General features: G+C 43.4%; 1 protein-coding gene across 1 annotated transcript in view; it reads right to left on the bottom strand.

The window, feature by feature from the left end:
- Positions 1–8,364: 8,364 nt before the first annotated feature.
- Positions 8,365–24,475, bottom strand: part of LOC135896707 (zinc finger CCHC domain-containing protein 14) — a 72,054-nt gene continuing 55,943 nt past the window's right edge. Inside the window, exons 9-11 of the mRNA XM_065425198.1 lie at positions 17,613–17,812; positions 11,693–12,295; positions 8,365–11,629 (exon numbers count right to left, since the gene is read on the bottom strand). Coding sequence (XP_065281270.1) covers positions 11,574–11,629; positions 11,693–12,295; positions 17,613–17,812 — 859 coding nt within the window. The 3' untranslated portion in view covers positions 8,365–11,573. The remainder of the gene's footprint in view (positions 11,630–11,692; positions 12,296–17,612; positions 17,813–24,475) is intronic.

Genomic DNA, 24,475 nt, shown 5'->3' with positions numbered 1-24,475 from the left:
CTTGATTCTCAAAGACGTTCTCGGCGGCGGCGATGAGCTTCTGCTTCAGCCTCGCTTACTGCTGGTTGCTCTCGACGGCGGCGATGAGCCTCCGCTTCGGCGGCGCGAACGGCAGGGTCTTCTCGGCGGCGGCGCTTAGCCTCTGCTTCGGCGACGCGTACTCCTGGATCATCTCTACGGCGGCGACGGTAAGCTTCTGCTTCGGCGGCACGCACCTCTGGATTCTGACGGCGACGGCGCTGGGCCTCTGCTCTGGCAGCTCGTTTAGCAGCAGCAGCAGCAGCAGCAGACGGAGGACTTCCATCGGTCATCTCGCTCATGGCTCAGAAAGAACTGGCAGATAATTTCGCAGTGGCGAACGGCAGCGGCAATTTCGGCTCGGGCGGTGCACATATACAGATCCGCCGCCACCGATCTGGCTCTCTGATTGCCACCGCACAGGGCGAACGGCAGCGGCAATTTCGGCTCGGGCGGTGCACATATACAGATCCGCCGCCACCGATCTGGCTCTCTGATTGCCACCGCACAGGGGTTGCATTGGAGGAGGAGCGAAGAAAGGAATTAAGTTCGAACCGGCGCTTTGACAACCGGAGACTCGCAGGAAGAGGGGGGAGGGGGGGCGGCGTGTACACCCAGCGGCAAACGATGGGAGCAGAAGCGCGCGCAGCAAGCGGACAACACGATAAAGGGAGGAGGGAAGAGATAGCAGCGACTGACTGATGCCGCTGACGCCGATAGTGAGTCAACCCCAGCTGCGGAGTTGGTTTCAGGGACAACGCCGCCGATGCCGACACAAACAATATGATACCCTCGCTTCCGCAGCGCTAAGAACCAGGTCTAGCCGTGGGAAGGTGGTCACGTATTCGTCGACGTGCCGGGGCCTACGTGAAATAACCGGCGCGTCGGCAACTGAAGAGCACCCTATCCGCCACACAAGAACAGGGGGGGGGGGGGACCCTTTCCTCCTCTTTCTGCATGGCGGCGACGGTGTTCTATGCAGTCACGTTATCTTGACTCTCTAGCGGCGTCAGCGGCATCCAGCGGTATCAGTCGGTCGCTGCTAGCGCTGGGGGGATGAAAGGGGGGCGGAGCTGGTTACGAGGCCGACGACAACGCCGACGACGACGCGAAACCCAGGAACGGACGCCAAAGAGCTGCGCTCTAAAACGCCACAACACACTGCTGATTAATTTGGCTAACGCGCACCCGAATCAAATGCCCGCCTGCTTGCTATGTGTCCAAAGTAGAAAATTTGCGTATAAATTATATAAAATCCCCTAAACAATGTAGAAATCTAACGCGCACCCTATTTTTTAGCAAGAAAAGTAAACAAAAGTCGGACATACGTGTTGCACAAGAGCGGCTGGTTTTTCTAAAGTCGGCTTCGCCTCAATACGGCAGTGTTATGCGGTAAATTATATGAACGCCGCGAACGCGGTTATGGTTTCGTGTCCGATTACACCGCGCAGGCAATTGTCAATCCAATAACCTTGAAAAAGAAAAAAAAAGTGCACACCTTAGAATCGTCTAAGTACCGTAATCAGACATTGTGAGCTACCGTCATTGATTGAAAATCTTGCTTTTCGGCAGGAAATTGACGTGTGTTTAACGCATTCATTGTTTCCTAAAAGCTCCGCTGATACATGCTGCCGCCAACGGAATCGCTATTGGGGTCGCCATAATTTTTAACCTCCCAGGCGTTTCTCATCAGACAGTTCGATTTTTGCACCCTTTGCCTAATCAGGCGGTCAACCAGTTCGTGCTGCTTCTCGCCGAGTGCATGCTCATACCACATTTGGTTGGCACGCCGCGATGCAGTTTTCGTGGGTCGGGTTCACGAAGTGCTTGCGAAAGCACGGAAGGAGGTCTGGTTCCATCTCACCTGGGAGCGGCACCGCTTGGGCTAGAAGGAGTTTCTCGAAGTGTGTGCTCGTCCTGCCTTGATTTTTGATGAGTCAAGTAGAAAGCTATCCATTAAGTTATTATGCATGCTCCTTACGTCGCTCGACTCGGCCGTGTATGCGAGTTGATCTACGGGTTTTTGTTTGGCTCAGTGGAACCCAGAGCCGGAACCGGTGGTGGTGCACCCTCGTGTGGTCGCGCTGCCCCGCGGATGCCTTTGGTGCTCTCCATGGTTGTATGCCTTGGCCTCTTTTGCGTCAAGGCAGTCCGAGGGTCAGTCAGGCTTGTGTCCTGTAAGACTGATATGGCTGTTTGTGTGTTGAATGCAGTAAATCAGTGGCGCTGCACCACAACAGTCCCCTTGTCCGGGAAGGACCGTTGGTCCAAACCAAAGCCCCCCCACCCAGTCAACCCGAGTAGAGGGGGAGAGCCGGGGTCAATGTATGGAATGATGCTGGGTTGATGAATACATGTAAGCTCATGGACACGGCACCTTCCGGAGTCCTCTTCCCATCTGACAACGGCTCTCTGACCTGTAGCTCATGCTACGAGAACGATGTACTGCACTCCATGCTCCAACCAGTACGAGTAGGGGTACCCCTTGTTATATTGTAAATAAGTTTGCCTTGCAGAAGGGTTGACATCCGGGCCAGTTGGTACATACTTAAAGTTTGCCTTTCCTGTGTAAGTCAACCCCCTGTTCCATTCCTCATCCTCTTGACCTCATCATTTTAGCAAAAGAAGCAACCCTCGTCAAGAAAGCTCGGACAACGATGTGGGCCTGCTTAGCCTCTGTGTGATGCCCCGGTAGCGCAGGCCAGGTACCCGTTACGAGATGCACCGGCAGCATAGGCTAGAGAGCGACCCTTAGTTGATGCCAGACTCCGTTGCCATGACCCCCGAATCATACTGTCCCTCAATTTGCTATCGCAATCAATGCTTCGCCTATCGGGCAAAACTGTGAATTTTTGCTTACTACACAAAATAATACTCACCTCCGACTACACTACTTCTTATCTGACCACATTGCACTTCAAGCCGCTCAAAGCTTTCTGATCTGAATTCTTTAGTGAAGTGAAAAATTTTATAGGTCCACTCAATTTGCCTGCACTTTTTGAACTAGTTCACAAGGTGCTGCACTTCATTCGTTTCACCAGTTCAACATGGCGGCATCTTTTTGCCATTTGTTTCACTCAATGCGGGCTTCAAGCATGACTAGTTCACAGCATTCCCTGCACTCGCCAGAAAGGCAGTGCAGCGTTTGTGCAAGTGCCCTATGCCTGTTCCACACAAGAAAGAACTGGCACTCAACTGTCGGGAACTTGTTCATGAAGTACACGGTGAATCAAATGGACGTTATATAATGTACAATTAAAAGACAAATGACAGGAAAACAGAAAAAATTCCCACAGGAGTGTGTGAAAAATAATCAGTTTTTTTTTTCTCATGAACTGCCAACTCCTAGATGCTGTAATTAAGCAGCACGTGCTTCTTCAGACTTTGAATTTGCAATCACATAATAGTGTAAAATATCGCCACATTATTTTAAAAACATCTTTGTGCTACCCAAGGCAGGTGAAATGCATTGGGCAGCAAGCTTCAAAGATAAGAGTGCAGAAGCCTAACCTCGGCATGATGAGACGCATGGATATTTGTGAAATATTGTCATCATCATCATCATCAGTCTGTTTTATGTCCACTGTAAGACGAAGGCCTCTTCCTGTGATATCCAATTACCCCTGTTCCGCACCAACCGATTCCAACTTGCATCTGCAAATTTCCTATTTCATCACCTCACCTAGCTTTGTGCCGTCCTTGACTGCACTTCCTTTCTCTTTGCACTCATTCTGTAACTCTACTGATGCACCGGTTATCTATCCTACGCTCCTACGCATTACATGGCCTGCCCAGCTCTATTTTTTTCTCTTAATGTTAATTAGAATATTGGCTCTTCCCGTTTGCTCTCTGATCCTCACCGCTCTTCCCGTCTCTTATAATGTTAAATTTAATATTCTTCGTTCCATTGCTTTTTGCGTGGTCCTTAACTTGCTATCGAGCTTCCTTGTCAACCTCCAAGTTTCTGCCCCATATATTAGCACCGGTGGAAAGCAGTGATTGTACACCTTTCTTTTCAATCATAGTGGTAAGCTTCCAGTCAGGATCTGGCGATGCCTCCCATATGCACAGCAACCCATTTTTATTCTTCTGTAAATTTTGTTCTCATGATCAGGGGCCCCTGCGAGTAATTGAACTAGGTAAACGTATGCCTTCAAAGACTATAAAGGCTGACTGGTGATCCTGAACATGTGTTCCCTTGCCAAAATATTGAGTATTATCTTTGTCTTCTGCTTAGTAATCTTGAGCCTCACTCTTACACTTTCTCTGTTAAGATCCTCAATCATTTGTTGTGATTGTCCCCAGTGTTGATGAACAGGAAAATGTCATCTGCAACCCAAAGGTTGTCGAGATATTCGCCATTGATCCTCACTCCAAAGCCTTCCCAGTTTAATAGCTTGACTACTTCTTCCAAGCATGCAGTGAATAGCATTGGAGAGATTGTCTCTTTGTCTGACCCCTTTCTTTGTAGGTATCTTCCTACTTTTCTTGTTGAGAATCAAGGTAGCTGTGGAATCTTTGTAGATATATCCAAAGATATTCATGTATGCCTCCTATACGCCTTGATTATGAAATGCCTCTACGACTGCCGGTATTTCTACTGAATCAAATGCCTTTTCATAATCTATGAAAGCCACATAGAGAGGTCGATCGTACTCTGCAGATTTCTCAATTACCTGATTGATGACATGGATGTGATCTCTTGTAGAGTATCCCTTCCTGAAGCCAGCCTGTTCTCTTGGTTGACTAAACCGGTGCCCATATTTTATTGGAAATTTTCTTGGTGAATATTTTATACAATACTGGAAGTAAACCAATGGTCCTATAATTTTTAAATTCTTTTAATGTCTCCCTTTTTGTGTATTAGTATAACGGTGACATTCTTCCAGTTCTCTGGAACCATTGAAGTTAAGACATTTCGTGTAAAGGGTCGCAAGCTTTTCAAGCATGACATCTCCTCCATCTTTGATTAAACTGACTGTTATTCCATCTTCTCCTGCCACTTTTCCCCATTTCACGTCTTGCAAGGCCCTTCTAACTTCATCACTAGGTATAGAAGGGGCCTCTGTTTCTTGTTCATTACTACTTCGAATGGAGGTAGTGTGGCATGCTCTGTGTTAGTGTAGAATTCTGCTGTTTTTACTATATCGTCTAAATTCCCGATATTCCCCTGCTTATCTTTCAGTGTGTACATCTTGGGTTGTCCTATGCCAAGTTTTCTTCTCACTGTTCTCATGCTATGTCTGTTTTACTGCTTCCTCCGTCTTTCTCAAGTTATAATTTCGAATATCCCTTACTTTCTCCTTGTTAATCAGTTTTGACAGTTCACCGAATTGCATCTGATCTCTTGAGTTGGACACTTTCATTTTTTGTAATTTTTTTCAGTTCCTTCATTACTTGTGAAAGCTTACCTACTGATTGCCTTGGTACCTCACCTCCTACTTCAATTGCTGCTTCTGGAGCCAGTCTAGTTATGGTTTCGTTCATTACCTCTATATCATCTTCATCGCTTTGTTCTAAGGCTGAATATTTGTTTGCAAGCACCAATCTGAATTGGACTGCTTTTACCCTTACTGCGTCTAGGTTGGCCTATTTCTTTTTGACCAATTTTACTCTTTCTCTCTTCATATTGAGGTAAATCCTAGACCTCACTATATATGATCACTGCACTTCAGCTCACCTAAGTCTTCTTCATCATCGTGACTGGAGGGTGGAGCATAGGCTTGTACTATCTTTATTTTATACTTCCTACAACAGCCATATATTATTTATTTCATATTTCATCAGCCATATATCTATTTGTGGCAATAAGACAACAAATTACTTGTAATTAGCATGGCCAACATTTCCAATAAGAATTTTGTTGGTTTTTCTCAATCTTGGATCTTTCCTGCAAAACACTAATCTCTACAGGAATCATAGGACCAGGTCCATGGCATTGCTAGAAAATGCTAAGTACCGTTAATGAGCCAAGCTTGTCTTTCAATCAATCAATCAATCAATCAAAGTTTATTTCACCAGAAAATTCTGGATAGTCTTCAGGGCTAAAAGCTGCTCTAGGCAGCTTGACTGAGTCCCTGAAGACCCTTACATTGGCAGCATCCGACGTTCACAGCACATATATGCATATTAAATCATAATTATAACATGTGAGCAATACTGTAACAAGTTTACGTAAGGCTCACTTGAAGTTAACATACAGAGTTACAGCAGGGTTCACATCAATTGTTTTATACAGCATAAAATAAACATCATCGTTTAAAGACTTTTGACTGTACAAGGAAAAAAAAGAAAAAAATGTAAATAAAAATAAAATTCTGTTTATTTAACAGGTTTCACAAACAATAAAGAGTAAAAATAGCACTGATAACAGACATCGCGCAACGATGACAGGACCAAAAAAAAAAAATGCAATAAGTACAGGATGGGCAAAAGCCACGTAAGCAAGACACATGCACGCCATTCCAAAGATAACTATGCGACCTCTATTTACAACATTGATGTGAAGAACTGACATAGCTGCCGTTGTCTAGCAGTAGTTAGTTCAGGAAATTCGTTTAGAATAGATGGTAAATTGAAGTGGAGTGCCTGTGAGTTGTAGGTGGTCCGGTAACGAGGAACAGACCATGTTAAGGTATGTCGCGTAAGCCTATTAGGGTAGTTAGGTGTTAGGTTTGATATAGTTACAAGGAATTCTTTATAAGTGTTTGAAAAGAAGAAGGATCGCAAAATCCGAAATTTGTATAAGTGCTGTACCCGTATGATGCCATATTCCTGAAACACCGTTTCAGTTGAAGCCAGGTAGGAAATGTTTGCAACATGGCGAAGAATCTTTTTTTGTAAAAGCAAGATTTTATTTAAGTTCCGTTTAGTTGTGGTAGCCCAGACTAGACTACAGTAGTTAATATAGGATGCGAACAGTGCGTAATACACTTGAAGTTTTACCTTTGAGGGGAGTAAGCGTTGACATCGTGATAATGCTCCAGTAGTTGATGACAGTTTCCTACATAGTTCTTCCACATGCGAGTTCCAACTAAGGTGAGCGGAAAACGTAACGCCGAGTATCCTGTGTTCGTTTACTACAGCTATGTTCAGACCTTCATATACAATAGGGCTTAACCGTGTAACTACTTTACTCCTTGCACGAAATATAATAATTTTGGTTTTTAGAGGATTAATCTTTATTTCGTTAAGACTCGACCATGTGGATAGCTTTGAAAGTGTGTTATTACATTGAAGGACTAGATCATTTATGTTTGGCCCAGAAAATAGTATGCTACTGTCATCGGCATGAAACCCAGAAACGCATGAAACCAGCTCGTCCAATTTCCTCAATGTACTTTGTAATTACTATATATGTAGTTATTGCACAATAAGTTCGTTTTTTACTGCATTGTCTGCAGTTGTAGTCATTGACTACGTCTCTTCAAAAATGTTTGGTTCTTTAATAGTAAATTAGTTCACCTTACCTAAATTAATCCTTTTCTGTGTTATAAACCATCTACCCGCTTTTATGTAGCGCCCCCTCACCCTTGAGGTACTAGTAAACTACACTAAAAGGAATCCAATGAAATTTCTTGTATTGCAGAGCAAGATGTGATGCAACAGTATTATTGCATACATGGTATCAACGTTTTACTAGTCAAGACCATGAAGAACATTAATATCACTTTTGCAGTCTTTCAGTCTGTCTACTTTTTATCTAGTGCATTTAAGGAGTTCTTAACCTCAATTTCTTCATACAAATTACTAGCGACATGTCTACAAATTTCAAGATGCAGTCATTGCAACATAGCATTCTTTTTATTCTCAGTTATTTGAACTGGAAACTTTTCAAGGCCCTATTTCATGAATGCAAATGTATAGAGACGACTCTGTGCAATGTTTTTTTTAAATGTATGTTTCTTTGCTTATAAATCTACTTTCAGTTGTACTTTGTATACCTTTGCTTCACTACAGAGTGTTATGTACTGTACACCTTTCAGTATGCATTACATATCACTGCAATATTTTTGCACTACAGTGTAAACATTTTTCTGGATAGTTGTCATGCTGCCAAGAGTACCTTTTACTTAGTTCAGGAGACCTGCCAAACTAAAAATTTTTTCTAACTTTACCCTGGGAAAAGTGCACTTATACCAAGGTGCTAATACATGCTTAAATCCCTGCACTGATGGTGTGCAATACTTCTTCCAAGCAAAATCTTGCATGGCATATTGTGAAGAGGTCCACACATCTGAATGTCATGAAATTTTCTGATTAACAAAAGAAAATGTAGGAACACTATGCATGTGTCAGCACACTCACCCAGTAAGTGCCTTTAACAAGCAACACAACAGTCAGAACTGACATCAACATATTTTATTTCAATGGAAAATAGGCCATGACTGCACTTCCACCTCTTTTTTTTTGTGTGCATGTACAAGCAGGCAGTTAGTAAAACAAAACAACACATCATAAGCCTATATGTCGTGGAGCATTTGAACCCACTTACGAAGTGCAGTGCCATCCCGGAAACTAGATCATTCAAGGATACACTTTAGTTTGCTTCATATACTGGCTTTGTAGTTTTACCTTGTTTGGTTACAATCGCATGCCAGCATTATGCTTTTATGACATAATATTGAATGCCTTGCTCTCCTCTTCGGCTGCATTATTGAACGAGAATGAGTGCACTTCGCCTCCCAACAGTCTTAAACCTATCACTGAGTGAAGCGAATCATCTCTTGCTCATATCATAAGACATTCAATTAGGCATTCCCACAAAACATTCTATAAAACAAAAATTACTTCTACTAATGTAACTTCTACTAGGTGTCCTGTAGTCTATTATGTGCACCAGCACAAGGTTACCATTCATAATGTTACCATTTACACACAGCATAAGTGAAATCGAGGAAGGCTGAAGTGAGGCAGGGACACAGTAGGAACCAAAATGGGACAAACAAATGTGCTCACAGCATAATTTGTTTACATTTTACAAGCTAATGGGTCTTTCTTGTTCAGCCTCCTTAAGTTCCATGACAGCAATTAAGCAAGCACCTTTTCTGAAAAACATTCTCCTGCACTCATTGTACTATTCATATTTTCAAAGCAAATGAGCACACTATACTCAGAAAAAAACACTGAACGCCAATTACTTGCAACTGTAAGCAAAAAAAGGCTTGTTAGACTGATTTCTAACTGAATTCCTTTACGTTGTTTCTAGTGCCACTTTGATATCTTGAAGAACACAATATTTACTCCTGGAAGGGAAAAATAAAGACCCAAGCAGCTATTCAGTCTCGTAATACTGCAGTAGTAAAAACTACAAAGGATAAAATTTCAGAAAAATTCTTACTTGAACAAATAATGCCCCGTGCAAGCCCACAGATTCTAATGACATAGAAAAGAAAATTTGGAACAGCTCTAGCTTGTGCCATGAGTTCACTAAGTGGTGAGTGACCATAAAGCATTTCCATCATAGGGCAGAGAGTAGATGGACGCTTGACAGCAATCTACACATTCTCAGGCAAGTGAAAGCCTTTCACACACACCAAATGAGATGTCAACAGTCTACAATGGTGCCTTATTGTTCACTAGCATAGGACAGCATAACACCTTAATGTTTTATGAAATGCGTTGAATTCAAGGAATGAGCTTCTAGAAAAAAAAAAAATAACACTCTGCTCAACAAATTGGGAAAATTACACCCACACAGTCAACTCACTGAGGGAGCAAGCAGCAGAACACTCAAGCAGGCAATTCTTCAGCTTGTTTTTAAGGTAGGAATTTTTTTGTGAACATTTCTTGTGCAAAGTACTCAGCAGTACCATTAACCAGCTCTGACCTTCTCTCCATGTGAGGGCAGAAGATGGCACAGCTTTTCTCTGTGTCATTGTTTAACAACTTAAAACATTGCTACTCAACTGGAACAATGGAGAGCTTGAATTGGAGAGGCAATTATGATATGTATGCTCAAGTGGCACATCTAATCACTGCAAAGTTTAGTTCTACTGCATCAGTGAGAGCTGTACATTTTGAAAACACATCAACAAATGTAGATCAGACTTAAGGCCTGCACTGTATGGTAATTTTCAACTTTATGCTTGAAAATAAAGTACCAAGGCATAGCCAAATAAGTGTCCTCATATTGGACTTTGCTGGCACACATTCGGCACAGTACAGCACCATCAACTTCAAAATGTGCAAAAATAACACCATTTATAAAGGCAACATGACTGTACCTTCAGCATTCACCATCTATTGTGGCAACCCTAAGCTGAGGATTTACAACAGATCTAGTGCTTAAAACATTTCACAAAAGACAGCCGAAGCCCAGAGAGCACCACGGTGTTCACATGGTGGGTAGTCGACGTGGGCTACACGAGCAGATACGCATCACTGGTGTCACAAACACTGGAACAGTGCAATATGGCAGAAACCAGCCACATGAGCACATTCAAAACACAAAAGGACTAGGGTCCACAAGAAGAGTTGTGGCTTTGCATTTGTCCAGACAGGCAGCATCCCATTCAATCGCAGTGCAAGTAAACCTGCTGCTTGTATATTTCACGTTGCACATTTTGCTGAAGGGAGCTCCTCTTGGAATAAAGTGCCCAAAAGCAGTAGCACAAAAATTAAAAGAAAAGCAAGGTGGTCAGAAATGTCTCAGTTCTTGTCTTGCAGCACTTCTTGCTTGCAAAAAACATTTGATCAGGCTGCAACATTGTAGCAATAAAAACTGGGAATGCTTTTGATGTTGTCAAAGGAAACACCTGACTAGACAAACACCAACAAGCTCAAAAGAAGTCCAGAATGACACTTGCGAGCCAAAACAGGTAGCAAGGAAAAATCTTGAGGAGGGAGACGAGATGCATGTGTAGGATATGAACACTAGCATCAATGTGGTATTTCTCCAGTGGGCACAGTCTGATGTGACGATTCAACGTGTCTTTGGCTGAGTGGTAACTTTAAGTAATTCTCATCACATGTTCAACATGACAAACCACCCAGTCACCCCAATCATTCACTGGCAATGCAGAGGAAGATATTGCAAGATATTGTGAAACTAAAATGGGTCACAATTTGCTGTATGAAATGGAATGGCAAGACTTGTGACAATAAAAGTATGACTGGCTAACCCAAAACTTGAGGTTAAAAACACAGTGTACACAGCTGACAAAAACACTGACACTGCAAAGCCCACAAAGCTGGGCACTCGGAGGTGAAAGCTTATAAATAGTAACTAAAAATGGCTGACAGCATAAAACACTGGGCATAAAACGGGCACTGTTTCAGCCATGCCAGAGGCTTCAGTGGAGACAAATGCAGCTTGAAAATGCCTCCCAGTACTAGCGTTAGCAACTTCGGAAAACACAGTATGGGATCTTGTGGACCGGCAGCAAAGCAGGAGCGTGCTCCACACACAGTGAACAAGCCTACAGTATGCACTACACCATGACTGGGGGACTGGCTGGTTGTCACTGCACAGCAGTCGTCATGCCAGGTGGCTGTCCCTCCTGCACCAAGCGAGGAGTTGGGGCATATGTACACAGGTATATTTAAAGCTGGTCTCACGGCTGTGCCTCCGGGGCTGCTCCAGCAGGTGCAAAGTGGAGCCGAAACTGGGCTGCACAAGAAAGTGCCACTGTAAGCATAAGCCTGCACATGAGGTTAATAGCTGTGTACCCACCGGACTTCGTGGCCTCTTCCACTGTGGCCTCCTTGCACTCGTGGCCCCGATGGCCGACCAGGCCGCAGTTGTAACAGCTTGCCACCTTGGCACTGGTGGGGGGAGGAGGCACCACCACGGAGGGCCCGCCAAACGTGGCTAGGGGAACATAGGCTGCTGCTGTTGTGGGTGGGGCCACATAGCCCGCACCTGACAAGAATGACAGGTAGCCATTGCTCTGGTGGCCAGCATGCAGGAACGGGGGAAATGAATGCTGCGGAAACATGCCTGCTGGCATAATTCCTACACTGTACATGGGCCCAAAGGCTGCGGTGGTTGTCACTGCAGGATTGCTATGGGGGACTCCATCCGTGGTAGTCTTCACAACAGGTGCCAAGGCACGCACCGGTGCACGAGATGGGCCATAGGTTGGCCGATCGGTGAGCAACAAAAACCGGTGCTGAGGCTCCACCAGGACAGAGCCAGGAGGTGCGTACCGAATGGGCATCACTGATGGTGGCTGGCTTCCTAGGCGGGCAGCCTCGGGTGGCACCACGCTGGCAGCAGTCTCAGTGGCTTCACAGGCAGCAGGCCACTTAGCACAGCTTGGAACATAGGCGCTACCTGTGAAATAGTGACCAATATTGTGCAGCTGACATGAAATTGATACAAAACAAATCTGGGTAAGTAGCTGACCAAATTTTCAGATCGGATTAACTTCACAGCCCCATTGCCAAAGTGAAACAATGATTAAGATTTCAACATCACGCAACATGTCAGGCATGGTTCATGCCTGATGTCACAAGTATCACAGCTGTAATCAAGTCTACTTTCATTCATTTCATTTCATTCATTTCAACCTTTCATTCGAACTTTTGCCCATACCAAAGGTTTAGCTGGCAAAAAATCTGCGATTTTGAATGCCCTCATACTGATATGGCTTGACACTGAAAAGTTCCCAGCTAACTCAGCAAACTAACTTTTACTCACTGGTTCACCTATCCTAAGCGATCGAGCCCACTTATGATAAGCATCATCATGCGGGATGCAGTCACTATATCTGAGTGCAAATAATGTGTGGACAGCTTAAATGGGTAAAAAATGAGACAAAAGCTTCTGCTGAAAAAGAGGCTCGTTATTTAATAAAACTTTGCTCCTTTAATGTGGAGCAGCAACAGCAGAGTTATGCTGTTCAGAGCAGAAAAAAACCTTAAAAATTCAAGCGCTTGGAGTCAGTGGATCCCCATTACCATCACTTCGTCACTAGGCAGAAAAGTAGCACAGTCAAGTCACATTCAGCAATGCCAAACAAGCAAGAGAAAACATGCTACCATTCAAAGAAATAAGAGAGGAGCAAAGCTTGAAACTGATACCCTCATGGCTGTGCAATTTGTTAGCAACTTAGTGATTATGTCAAACCAGATAATGTGTTCCAGTGGGTCGTGTGTAGTGAAATTAGTTGCCAACGATAACTTAGTTGACACTCTGAATACGCAAAACAATTGAGAAGGCCAAGACAATTAAAGTTCATGCTATCAGTACTTCCAGCTGACCTACCAGCACTCAAATTCACAACAAACTTGCACGTCACTGATGTGTTACACGCAGATTTTGTCCCTTTTTTTTGTGAACTAAATAAGCAAAGACACAAGACATAATTTCAGTGGCATTACAAGTCAAAGTGTTGCTGCAATAAACAATAAATTAGATGAATGCTTGGTACACAAATGGCTAAAGGCCCTCCAGACACAAATTTACAAATAGCGAGATAACACCAGACTCTTATACTTCAGAGGTGAGTCAGCCTTGAGTAAATTGTAGCAGCTCACAAATAAAAGTTCGAATTCGGAATTTCAAACAATTCAAAAATGGCAAAGGTGGAGTATTGAAACATTAAAGTTTGGTTTTGGCCAAGCTCACAAACATCAAGGTACTTCTCCAAAAGAAATAATTTATTTTCAATAATAACAAGAAATATATTTGCCACCTTCATTCAACATCTATGTCTATTTTGCAATGATCTACAGTAGGACCTCATTGATACAGTAGAACCTGTTTGTTATATTTTCCCAGCTCTTACACTCTGAAGTGCAAGCTCTGTTCAGTTCACACAGGGTCATGTGTATCAGCTTCCCATTAGTTGCATTTCTCTTATCGGTTGTTGCATCCAAAAACAGCGACAGTGCATCACCGATCTGGTATCGTCCATTGGCGGTGCCTATGTTAACCACTGCATTTCACTTGCAGTCACTTTGCAGAACCTACCGTGTATGCGCCAATGACGTCTGCAGGTACGAACATATTAACGGCCAGCTTCCTGTGACAGCTTGTACCAGCCACTCCGGCAGCCATCAGCAAATTGATCAAAGCCGGGCACGGATGTGTCAGGCCTAGGCTGCAAGGCCGAACCACTGCCACTCCATCGACCGTTCATAACAAAAGTTGTAATTGGTTTCAAGTCAATGTGGAGGCAATATTGTTCACATCTGCAATGTTTGTGGCATCCTGTGTGCAGATCGTGTCGAAAACACCTGTGGCGCACCATGCAGCATTTGAAATTTTGTTTGTTGTTAACATCGGCTTCAGAAGTAGCTAGTGGCACCGCCAGAAATAATAATCAGGCAAGTCCGCAGTTCGTGCAATTCGATGTGTCCGGGATCGATGGAGGTACCAAAAATGAGCACATTTCTAGGAGTAAGGAAAGAGTTCATGTTTGAACACAGGTTGTGCAAATGTCCTTATTCATTACTAGAAATGCTGTAGAAAGCATGCCAAAGCTCCAGTGTCAGTTCAAGGTGCATGACCAGGCTTGCATGCTTACAGAGAGAAGCTGATCGAGGACAATAATCAAATATAATGAAGTGGATGTTCCGAGATTTGACAACCACTCCTTGAAGAGCCTAAAGAACGCAGAAAAATGAACTAGGCACTCGCTGTACGGAGTTGGAATGAGCACACCTAGCACAATAGGCAAGTATATGCATTCGCAATCCTGATGCCACTGCTCTTCCACATAATGGGCATCACTATGGATAATATTCACGCCACCAAATTTGCATTACTTTTTTGGTGCATTCTAACATTGAGATGTTGGAAACCAGGAGATAGACATATTTTGTACATTTCAGATTTCCTTTTACTCTTAGTACTTCCAGTAAAACAGTGTAGTCATTCTTTCAATCACACTTGCTTTTTGAAATTTCCATAAGAATTCTCAAAGCTTCTGAACTTCTGCTTTACTTCCACTGAGATAGAAATTATTAGTAGGCTAAAATTTTATGTACTACAGCATATGTTGTGACTAATACACCTTGAAATAAAATGACAGAACCTCACCGAACAAATATATTTCTGGTGGTAAGGAAACATTTAAGTTCTTACAAATATACACAGCTTAGACCACTTGTACTGCACCAGATATAACTAGGCGTTTTCTGGCTCCAGTTTACCCTCCCATAGAAGTAATTGCATATGTATACCGCTTAAACCGCATAGACAAAATACCAGTTATATAATGCAGCCCCCTGAAAATGCCACAGACCATTGCTGCAGACAAATGAGACAAATTGTGCACTGAATATTGGTAGCAGAAAGGAGAGTGATGACGACTATATGGAGGAGGATGACGCGTGGGGGCAAACAAACAAGGAACAGAAAAAAGAAAACAGCACACCTACCACAGCAGCAGGCACACTGCACATTGGACAGACCTTTTCATCGGGTGAGAAGGAAAGGGCAATCAGTGAGCCTTTTCCCCTCTCTGGCTTGTGCGAGCCTGTGCGACACTACTTGAATGTGTTCCCATCATGTGCCGTGGAACGGTTTGGAGATGTTTAAGTTCTCTCTCCGTGAAATTTATGCAATGTCAGTTTATAGTACAAGGTCATCAAAGAACCACTATGTAGCCTTTCAGCGCAGCAGTAACTAGAGTATGCAGAAATTTCTCCTGGCTGCGCAAGCATGCTATGTGCATCACCAGCCGAGGTGTCTGTACGTGTTGAACTATTTTGTCTGAAGTGGTTATTATTCGATGAAGAGAAGTGGCATCTGTGAATTGCCTGCATGAAATGGAAAATATTTTCACAATATAATTGCTTATAATTGGCGTAAGATCGAAAATATAAGAGCGCTCGTGTACAGCCAACCTAATGCAACCCCGAAACATCTACCCAAGTGCCAACTGTTATAAAATATTGACGTCAGCCACCGGAATCATTCTCACTCATTACAAGTCTAAAAGACCTGAAATCACTACGCTATGTCTACGTTAGCCTCCTGTATGAGGCCGATGGAGTGGCTCAACGTAGCAGTCACTGCAGCTGGAAACCAGCATGATAAATATAAGCTTTGTGCTTCGACATTGTTTTTTTGCCCAGTAAAGCAATAATATCCGAAGAGGATCACATAAAATGAATCTGTTGGCTATTTGAAGGACACAAGTTCCGTAAAACAGGTGAGTACATAGTAGAAAACTGGATGAACAAGACAAAAAATCTGTTTTCATTCTCTTCCTTCACAGAACACATTGGCTAACACTGTAATAAAAGCTCACATGGTCATGCTGCATTGCATACTTGGGCCATGAAGAAAGGGGGTTAACCGAGGTGCTCGATTTTTATTATTCATATAAGAAGCCAACAAACGATGATACCAAGGACAACATAGGGGAAATTACTTGGACTTGCGAAGCTGTGGGATCGTTCCCCACCTGCAGCAAGTTGTTTTCTCATCCACTTTCATTTCTAATAATTTACCCTATGCTGTCTTGGTGTCATTTTCGTTGTCTTTTTTTTTTTACCAAGGATTTCACATTTCACTACATTTCGGCTCGGACACCGAGCAGCCAGACTTCATTGTCATAAACGATAATGCAGCATCGAGGCATTGTAGTAAGCGGGTCATTACACCATGCAAAATATACAAAAGTTGATGGTACAGCAGCTTCTCATTGTTATAACCAATATATTGTTAAAACCGGTATTGTTAAAAGTGGGTTCGACTGTACATGGCCTCTTTAAAGGGAAACCAAAGAGAAAAAATAATTTGACCCGTATTATTAAATTACCTTTCTACAATAAAAGCACTCTTACCGTGAGAAGAGGCTTGGTAAGCCAGAATAGGTGGAATAATGAAATATGGGTGGTGACACTGCCTTGAAGTTCCCGCACCAACTAACCATGACGTCATAATTTTGACTGGGTTTGCCGAGGCCTAGTTAATTTTTTATCGGGAAAGATAAACTACATCGTATTCTAAAGAGCCAAAGACTGCATTTAGCAAGTTTCAAGAACTTTCACCAAGCTCTAACAGCCCAAATACGAAAAAATACTTTGAAATCCATAATGTCACACTGACGTATTGACACTGCGGTTTCGGCAAGAAATGCGAAAAATGAAACTCTTGAATTTCATTTTTCTCTTCCAATAAACAACCTTTCACTGCAAAATTAACAAGAATATCATTTTCAAAGAATAAATTCTCAGTCTAAACAGATTTAGTGTCCTTTAAATCATTCAACATTCTGCAACATAGAAGGATGAAAACATCCTGATGCATGTTTTGATTGTCAGATACACAAGTCAGCTTACTCTACAAGTTTTGTGTGTGTGCAGGTTTTGAAAATTGTTGCATTGGTTATATTTCCACTTTCTGATTATGAGGCACTTTCAAAACCACTTTCTGATTATGAGGCATGCCATAGTGGAGGACTCCGGAAATTTTGACCACCTGGGGTTCTTTAACGTGCACCTAAATCTAAGTACACAGGTGTTTTCGCATTTCGCCCCCATCGAAATGTGGCCGCCGTGGCCGGGATTCCATCTCGCGACCTCCATGCTCAGCAGCCTAACACCATAGCCACTGAGCAACCGCGGCGAGTCACTCAAATGTCAGACAGCTGTTCAAACAGCATTACAGCCAAGCAACATATGCCTTTCATTACCAGTTGACGGCTGAGTGCTGTCATCTGAGCCTGAACTGGCCGGGCTGTGAGTGCGGACGGCTTTGAGTGCAGGTGGAGGAGAAGGGCTGGAACACTCTGAAGAGCAGGATGTGGTAGAACTCTCCCCGCTAGCATGGCTGAAGGCAGCTGCCGTCCCGGCGTTGACAGCACGGCTGCACAGCAATCCATTCGTGTGGCTCCTGCATGTGTCCAGTGCACTTTTATCAGGCCTGCAAATCAGGTAGAACTACTGCCACACGAGTGGCGGATGGCTACTGCAACTGATCTTGTGACACATTAAGATTCCAAATGTGCACCCTTGGTGTTTGAATTCTCTGAATGTCTTGCTCTCCCAGAGAAAGTGCTCTGCCACCCTTCACCCATTGGTTGAGGTAACAATGCATGGTACTCCCCAACATGAAAAGTTGCAATACCTTCTGGCTTAGGTCATTAAGAACTGCAGTAGAAATTGTCCTTACATATTATTCAGAAACATCTACCACATTGGTGGAGGCATAGCCGAACTATAAGGGACATTTAAGAGACATATAAGCACTGGGAATATGCAGTGAGATTACAGTGTATGGGAACAGATCATGCCACACAATGATGGACATATGCGCAATTTATTCGATAAGTCATACGCCTGTCTGCACCACTGGCCTTCTTAAATTAGGCACTGACATGCATGAGAATGTTAAAAAAAAAAAAACGTAGTACAGTAGACCCTCGTTGTTACGTTCCCGTTACGTACGCTTTCCCGGCGCCAAGATTCGTAATCGAGAACACAAAAAAATGACCCAACAGAGTTACGCTTATTTTCTGTCGGTTCATAAGTTTCTGGAAAACAATTTTCCGGCACCAACGTTCAGTACTGTCGCCAAACTGCAATCATATGATACGTTTTCTGGCAGCTAGATCCCACGCAAACAAGAAAATGCGTGAGGTGCGTGTGATCGAGAATAGTATATAGCTGGCTGCTGCCGCCGCTTCACCGCAATATTCGCCCGCCCATCTCACGTGAAAACGCCGGCGCATACTCAGTTTCTCATTTCAGTGCCAGCAAATCTACTCCGGCGTCGTCGTATACGGCATTAACAGCTATCACCGCCAATCCTATTGCAATAAGCATCTTCACATATGTGTTCCACAGAGCATGGTGCCGTCAAAAGCGTAGCGCACGCTTTTAACAGGCGATAACCGAAACACGCCGACTTCCCTGCTGCAGACTGCAATTGCATACATTTTCCGGCTGCTAGATCCTATGTGAACAAGAAAAGGTACGAGGCGCGTGTGATCAAGAACAGTATATAGCCGCCCATCTCACGTAAATACGACGGTGCGCACAGTTTCTTATTCTGGTACCAGCAAATTTCTGCCCGGGCCGCCGCATGCCGTATTCACAGCTATCAGCTCCAAATCTATTTGGATAAGCATCTTCACCTATTTGTTTTACAGCGCGTGGCGCAAAGTGCCATTGGTAGCGTACTGTGCACTTTTAGTAGGTGATAATCCAAATGCGCCGCCGTTCCCTGCTGCAGGCAGTGCGACGTGCGTATTACGTTTCGTTTCGGCGGCATCCAGCATCACCCCTTAAAACATCAAGCAATAGGAAAACAAGAAAATGCATCTCGGGCCACCTGAGCACCACCACCTCGACATGCGTCAGTGTGTCGTGCCGTAACAATCCACGCGACACTTTGCATTGCGTAGATGTCAACAATAGTTGAGTCTGTCAAATTTTTTTAGTTACTTTGGATCTTACGTTTTCCCTGTTTGTATGTTTTTTCTCCGATTTTTTACAAAACGGAAGAAAACGAAGTTCTACTGTATTTGCTGGTGCAGAAGTTAGTGCGGTAGCCTGTTATACATCGAAGACAGCTGACGAGGCCACAATGCCACCGATTCATATCAATTACATTGACTGTATTTGTTTCCACTTAGTTTTATACAGTGTGCTAACATCATTGCTCTCTGTATTCACAAACGAAAACCCAGTACCACCCAATCTTAGGTTTCTTTCAATTAACTCATCTATGAATGACCTTACAATTACACCGGAGAGAATAGAATCGGCCATCGATCGACTTTCGAATAACTCAGCGCCAGGTCCACATGGCATCTGCACAAAGATGCTTAAAATGATTAAGCCTATAATATTTCCCTTGTTAGCCGCCCTTTTCTAGCAATCAATAGATACAGGAATTGTACCGGATGACTGGAAGATCGGTCGTATCACTCCCATATACAAATCAGGTGACCGATCAGTGGCCTCAAACTATAGACCTATATCCTTGACTAGTATTCCAGGTAAATTACTTAAGCATGTATCTTCCACAGTTATGAAATATTTATCTGAACATGATCTTTTTTCTAATAATCCGCATGGATTTCAGCGAGGACGCTGTTGTTAAACAACTATTTGAACTTACCACTGATCTTCATCAAGCTGTTTACGATTCCACAAAAATCGATGCCATATTTATTGACTTTACGAACGCATTCGATAAAGGCCCCCATTCTCGCTTAATGATGAAACTTAGCCGGCTTAACATACATGGTAAAATTGTTAATTGGATCTCAAGTTTTTTAACCAATCGCTACCAATTTGTTTCCGTAAGTGATAAATTTTCTGCTTTAGCACAAGTTAAATCTGGCGTTCCTCAGGGCTCAGCACCTGGACCAATCTTATTCTTAATTTACATTAATGACATAAGTAACAACCTGACCTCAACGGTTCGGTTGTTTGCAGATGACTGCATTCTTTACAGACAGATTATCACTTCTGAAGATACTAATATCTTACAGGCCGACCTAAACAAAATTTCATTTTGGTGCGAGCAATGGCAAATGGAAATAAATGTTTCTAAGACAAAAGCAACGACATTTACCAGAGCCAGTAACGTTCACTTAAGTTCATATTTTATGAACAACATGTGCATAGAGAATGTGTCTACGTTAAAATATTTAGTAAACCATTTAACTTCAAACCTTACATGGAATGATCACATAGATGAAATAATTTCGAAAGCGAATAAAACACTTGGATTTATAAGGCGAAATTTGTATTTAGCAAATCAGTCAACTAACTATTAGCTTACACAGCTCTAGTTCATTCAAAGATTGAATACGCTTCCATAATATGGAATCCCAATCAGACATACCTAATAAACAAGCTTGAATCTTTACAAAATAAAGCAGCACATTTCATCACTAAAACCTATTCTAGAACATCTAGCATCACGGCCATCAAAGAGTCCCTCCAATTACTCTCTCTAGAAAAACGATGACTGTTAGTACTGCTTTCCCACTTCCACAGATTGTATCATACCCCGTCATCCTTTACAGCATCCTGTATCAAACCCCAGCAAAGAATTTTCCCGTCTCAACCATCCCTTCAAAGTGCGTCCCATGTTTGCGCGTACGAATCTCCTTCGACAATCACCGCTCTTTCTTGCTATTTATCACTGGAACAAGCTGCCAAAAGAAATTGCTTCTATACATGATCATGACTCATTTGTAAGTCGTTTGAAGCACAGTTTTACGCATGTCGAGTAAAAACAGAATTTCGTGCCTTTGACGCATTGTAAGCGCATTTACATGCTTTGTACCCAGTGTTTTTTTTCCAATCACGTATGCATTTCTTTCTTTTTAAAAAAATTTTTCTTGTATTCGGTGATTTATTACGGTGTTTTATACTGCCTTTCCCCCCAAATTGTGTTTGAAATATTTTGTTGTTAACCCCCCTCCCCCCATGTCATGCCCGTAGGGGCCTTTAGGGTATGTGAATAATAATAATAATAATAATAATAATAATAATAATAATAATAATAATAATAATAATAATAATAATAATAATAATAAATGTTGATATTGCCAAGTGTCCAGATGCTTATTTCAAGATAAATTGTATATTTTAAAAATTCTGCTTACCATTACACTATAAAATAATGGGGTCAATATAAACCGAATGTCAGTCCCTTTGACACTTTATCCAGCTCCTCAAAGACCTTGGTACCACTTAGTCTCACTCTTACCAAAGCTCAGTATATAACTCCATAAAGAGAAGAAAATCTCCAAGTATTCAGTGCAGTTTAAAGGGACCTTGAAATGATTTTGATGATTTTGTACAAACATACTGAGCCGTTAAAATAGGTCCTTCTGATTATTAATTGATGCATCTAAGTGCCCCGCATAAAGTGCGTAATTAATTATGAAGTTTTAAAAATGTACATCGCTACCAATCGCACCACGGCACCCCTGACCAGGTGACACGAGGTGACCATATGATGCCAGTAGGGCAAGCTATCCGATTAGCTGCCCAGGGCATATCAATAATTTTTCCAACTTCATGGCGAACAAATGTTGTTTGCAATAGTTGGAATGTTAGTTCATTTGTTTCTATAAAAAAGAAAGTAACAGAAAGAGAATGCACAAGGACAATTTATCACTTCACTCAAGACCTCTGGCACACAACAAGTCTCGTCTGCTTGTGTTACGTGCTCCATGTTGACGAGAGCTTCGCGGTCAGTGTTGGCCTCGATCTTTCTTTTCGCGAGCACCATGGTTTGCCTTTGTTATGTTGTAGGCTGCAAGCATAACGACTGGCAATATGTCAAGTAGCAACATTGTGTCCCTGTGCAAGGCAGCAAATGAGAGGAGTGGCTGCAGCGCATTGGATGGTCGGTATTCTATTGGAGCCAGGATTCGTGCATTTGTGACTGTCACTTTATGCCGGAGGATTACAACAACAAGACTGTTTCGCATGTCCAGTATATGGGTAAACGCGAGCACAAGTGGACAGCCTGCGCGTTTCACGGGATGAGCAGAGGCAGGTCTGCACGGTGCATCCACCTGACGGCACAGAGCTCAACCAAACACAGAGATAATATAGCAGTAACAAAATGTATTCAATTTGGCTGCTGGTGTAAATTGTTGGCAGAAACGTAATCATGAACACATTGTTTTTCTACATGTTTAAAATGGTTTACGCTTGGTTACAGCAATATTAGCTCTTTGTTTGGCTGGTTAAGCTCTGCACCACCAGGTGGCTGGACTGTGCAGACTAATCAGGCCACTTATGTACGTCTACGCTAAAGCTCCTTGATCACAGTAGTATGGAGGGGCTTTAGTTTACGCCTCCACCCATCCGTCGAGACACCAAGCTCGCCTGTGGTTATCGGAATACCAAACATGCTTGCCGGTGCGACAGAATGCTCGCAACGCACGCTGCTTTAATAGCTATCGCTTGGGATCGACTGCCAGGTGCCTGGCAGAGAGGTTGGAGAGGTTTCGCTTGCTTGCTCCAAGACAACCGGAAGTAGACGGCACGATGTCTCATCATGGCGCAGAGCCAGTGAAGGTTGAGCTTAGCCTCGATCACTTGGCGAACGAGTTGAGGAGAAAATGCATGGCTACGAAAGACGGCAACTTGTAATCATCCATAGCTCTCTTAATATGAGATGCTTCACACAAAATGTGGTGCAAATGATTTACTGTAGCCGTGCTACAAAATTTGTCTGAACCGTTTCAGGGACCCTTTAACACTTTCGGGACCGGCCCATAGGCCATCGATCATATATGATCGACCGTTTTGCGCGCACTGCCACGTTCAAATTTCCGCGCGCATCGACATGTAGCTCCATCTAGGAGGTCGTCAGGAACTAGACTCTCGGTTTTGGCATAGTTTCTTTCGTTTCCAGCAGGTGGCGATACGCGAGAGAGAATTTTCTCGATTGCGGCGGCAGCGGACGCAGTGGAAAATGGCGTCGTGCTCGCGTCCGGTCGCTCGAAAAGAACGCCGTCAATCGCGCGATTCCGCTGCTTCGGCAACGGATTTTTTTGATGAACCGAGCAGCGAAGAGTCTGAAGATGACTTCGGCAGCTCCGATTTTATTTCGGACTCCGATTCGGATGATGATGAGCCACGGACTTCATCTAGTAGCCGAAGGTGAGCATAGTTCCACATTCAGTTCTCTCTGGAGTAGGTGAACGGGCTCGCTATATGTTCTCATTATTTTATCTTTACTTGATAGGGTCTCAACAAGCTACGGTAGTGATCTGCTGCCGCCAGCGCAGAAGCGGATTGAGTTTTCGCCGAGACGGGAACCTGGCGTGTACTTGGACGCAGAAGTGGGCGTGGCACTCCGAAGCGGATCAAAGAAATTCTTGACTGCTCTGGACTTCTTTCTTCTGTTTTTCTCGATGAATGTGATCGAAACCATTTGTGACAACACGAACAAGTATGCTTGGACTCACATTTTGGAAAAACCAACGCATGCTTGTTCCGACGGATCTTGGGAAGAAGTCACCCCAAGTGAAATGCTAAAGTTTATCGGACTCGTAATTTACATGGGCGTTGTGAAGGTTCCTCGGCTGAAGCTGTATTGGAATGTAGGAGATCTGTACAGCGGTCTGCTCCCACCACGGATCATGCGGGGACACCGGTTCATAGCTCTACTCGCAATGTTGCAAGTTGCAGACTTGGACGATGTCACTCAAAGTTCAAGAGGAAAGCTCCGATACATGTGGTGGCTCCTGCAGCACATGAACGAAGTGTCAGCGAATCTTTTCCAGCCACATCGCGATCTTTCCGTGGATGAGCGCATGGTGAAATCGAAAGGGCGGTCAGGCATCCGACAGTATATCAAAGATAAAGTAACAAAATGGGGCTACAAGCTGTGGGTCCTAGCTGACCCTGGCACCGGATATACTGTGCAGTTTAGTGTGTATACCGGTAAGCGTGAGCAGCCAGGGCCCCATGGCTTAGCTTTCGACGTAGTTTGCCAGCTGTGTCACAGATATCTTGATCAGGGCTACAGGATCTTTATGGACAATTTTTACACTTCTACGAGCCTGTTCAG

Source organism: Dermacentor albipictus, chromosome 1 (assembly GCF_038994185.2).
Source record: "Dermacentor albipictus isolate Rhodes 1998 colony chromosome 1, USDA_Dalb.pri_finalv2, whole genome shotgun sequence".
NCBI lineage: Eukaryota > Metazoa > Arthropoda > Arachnida > Ixodida > Ixodidae > Dermacentor > Dermacentor albipictus.
The sequence above is the reverse complement of the archived record's forward strand: the minus strand, read 5'-3'. Positions and strand labels throughout refer to the sequence as shown.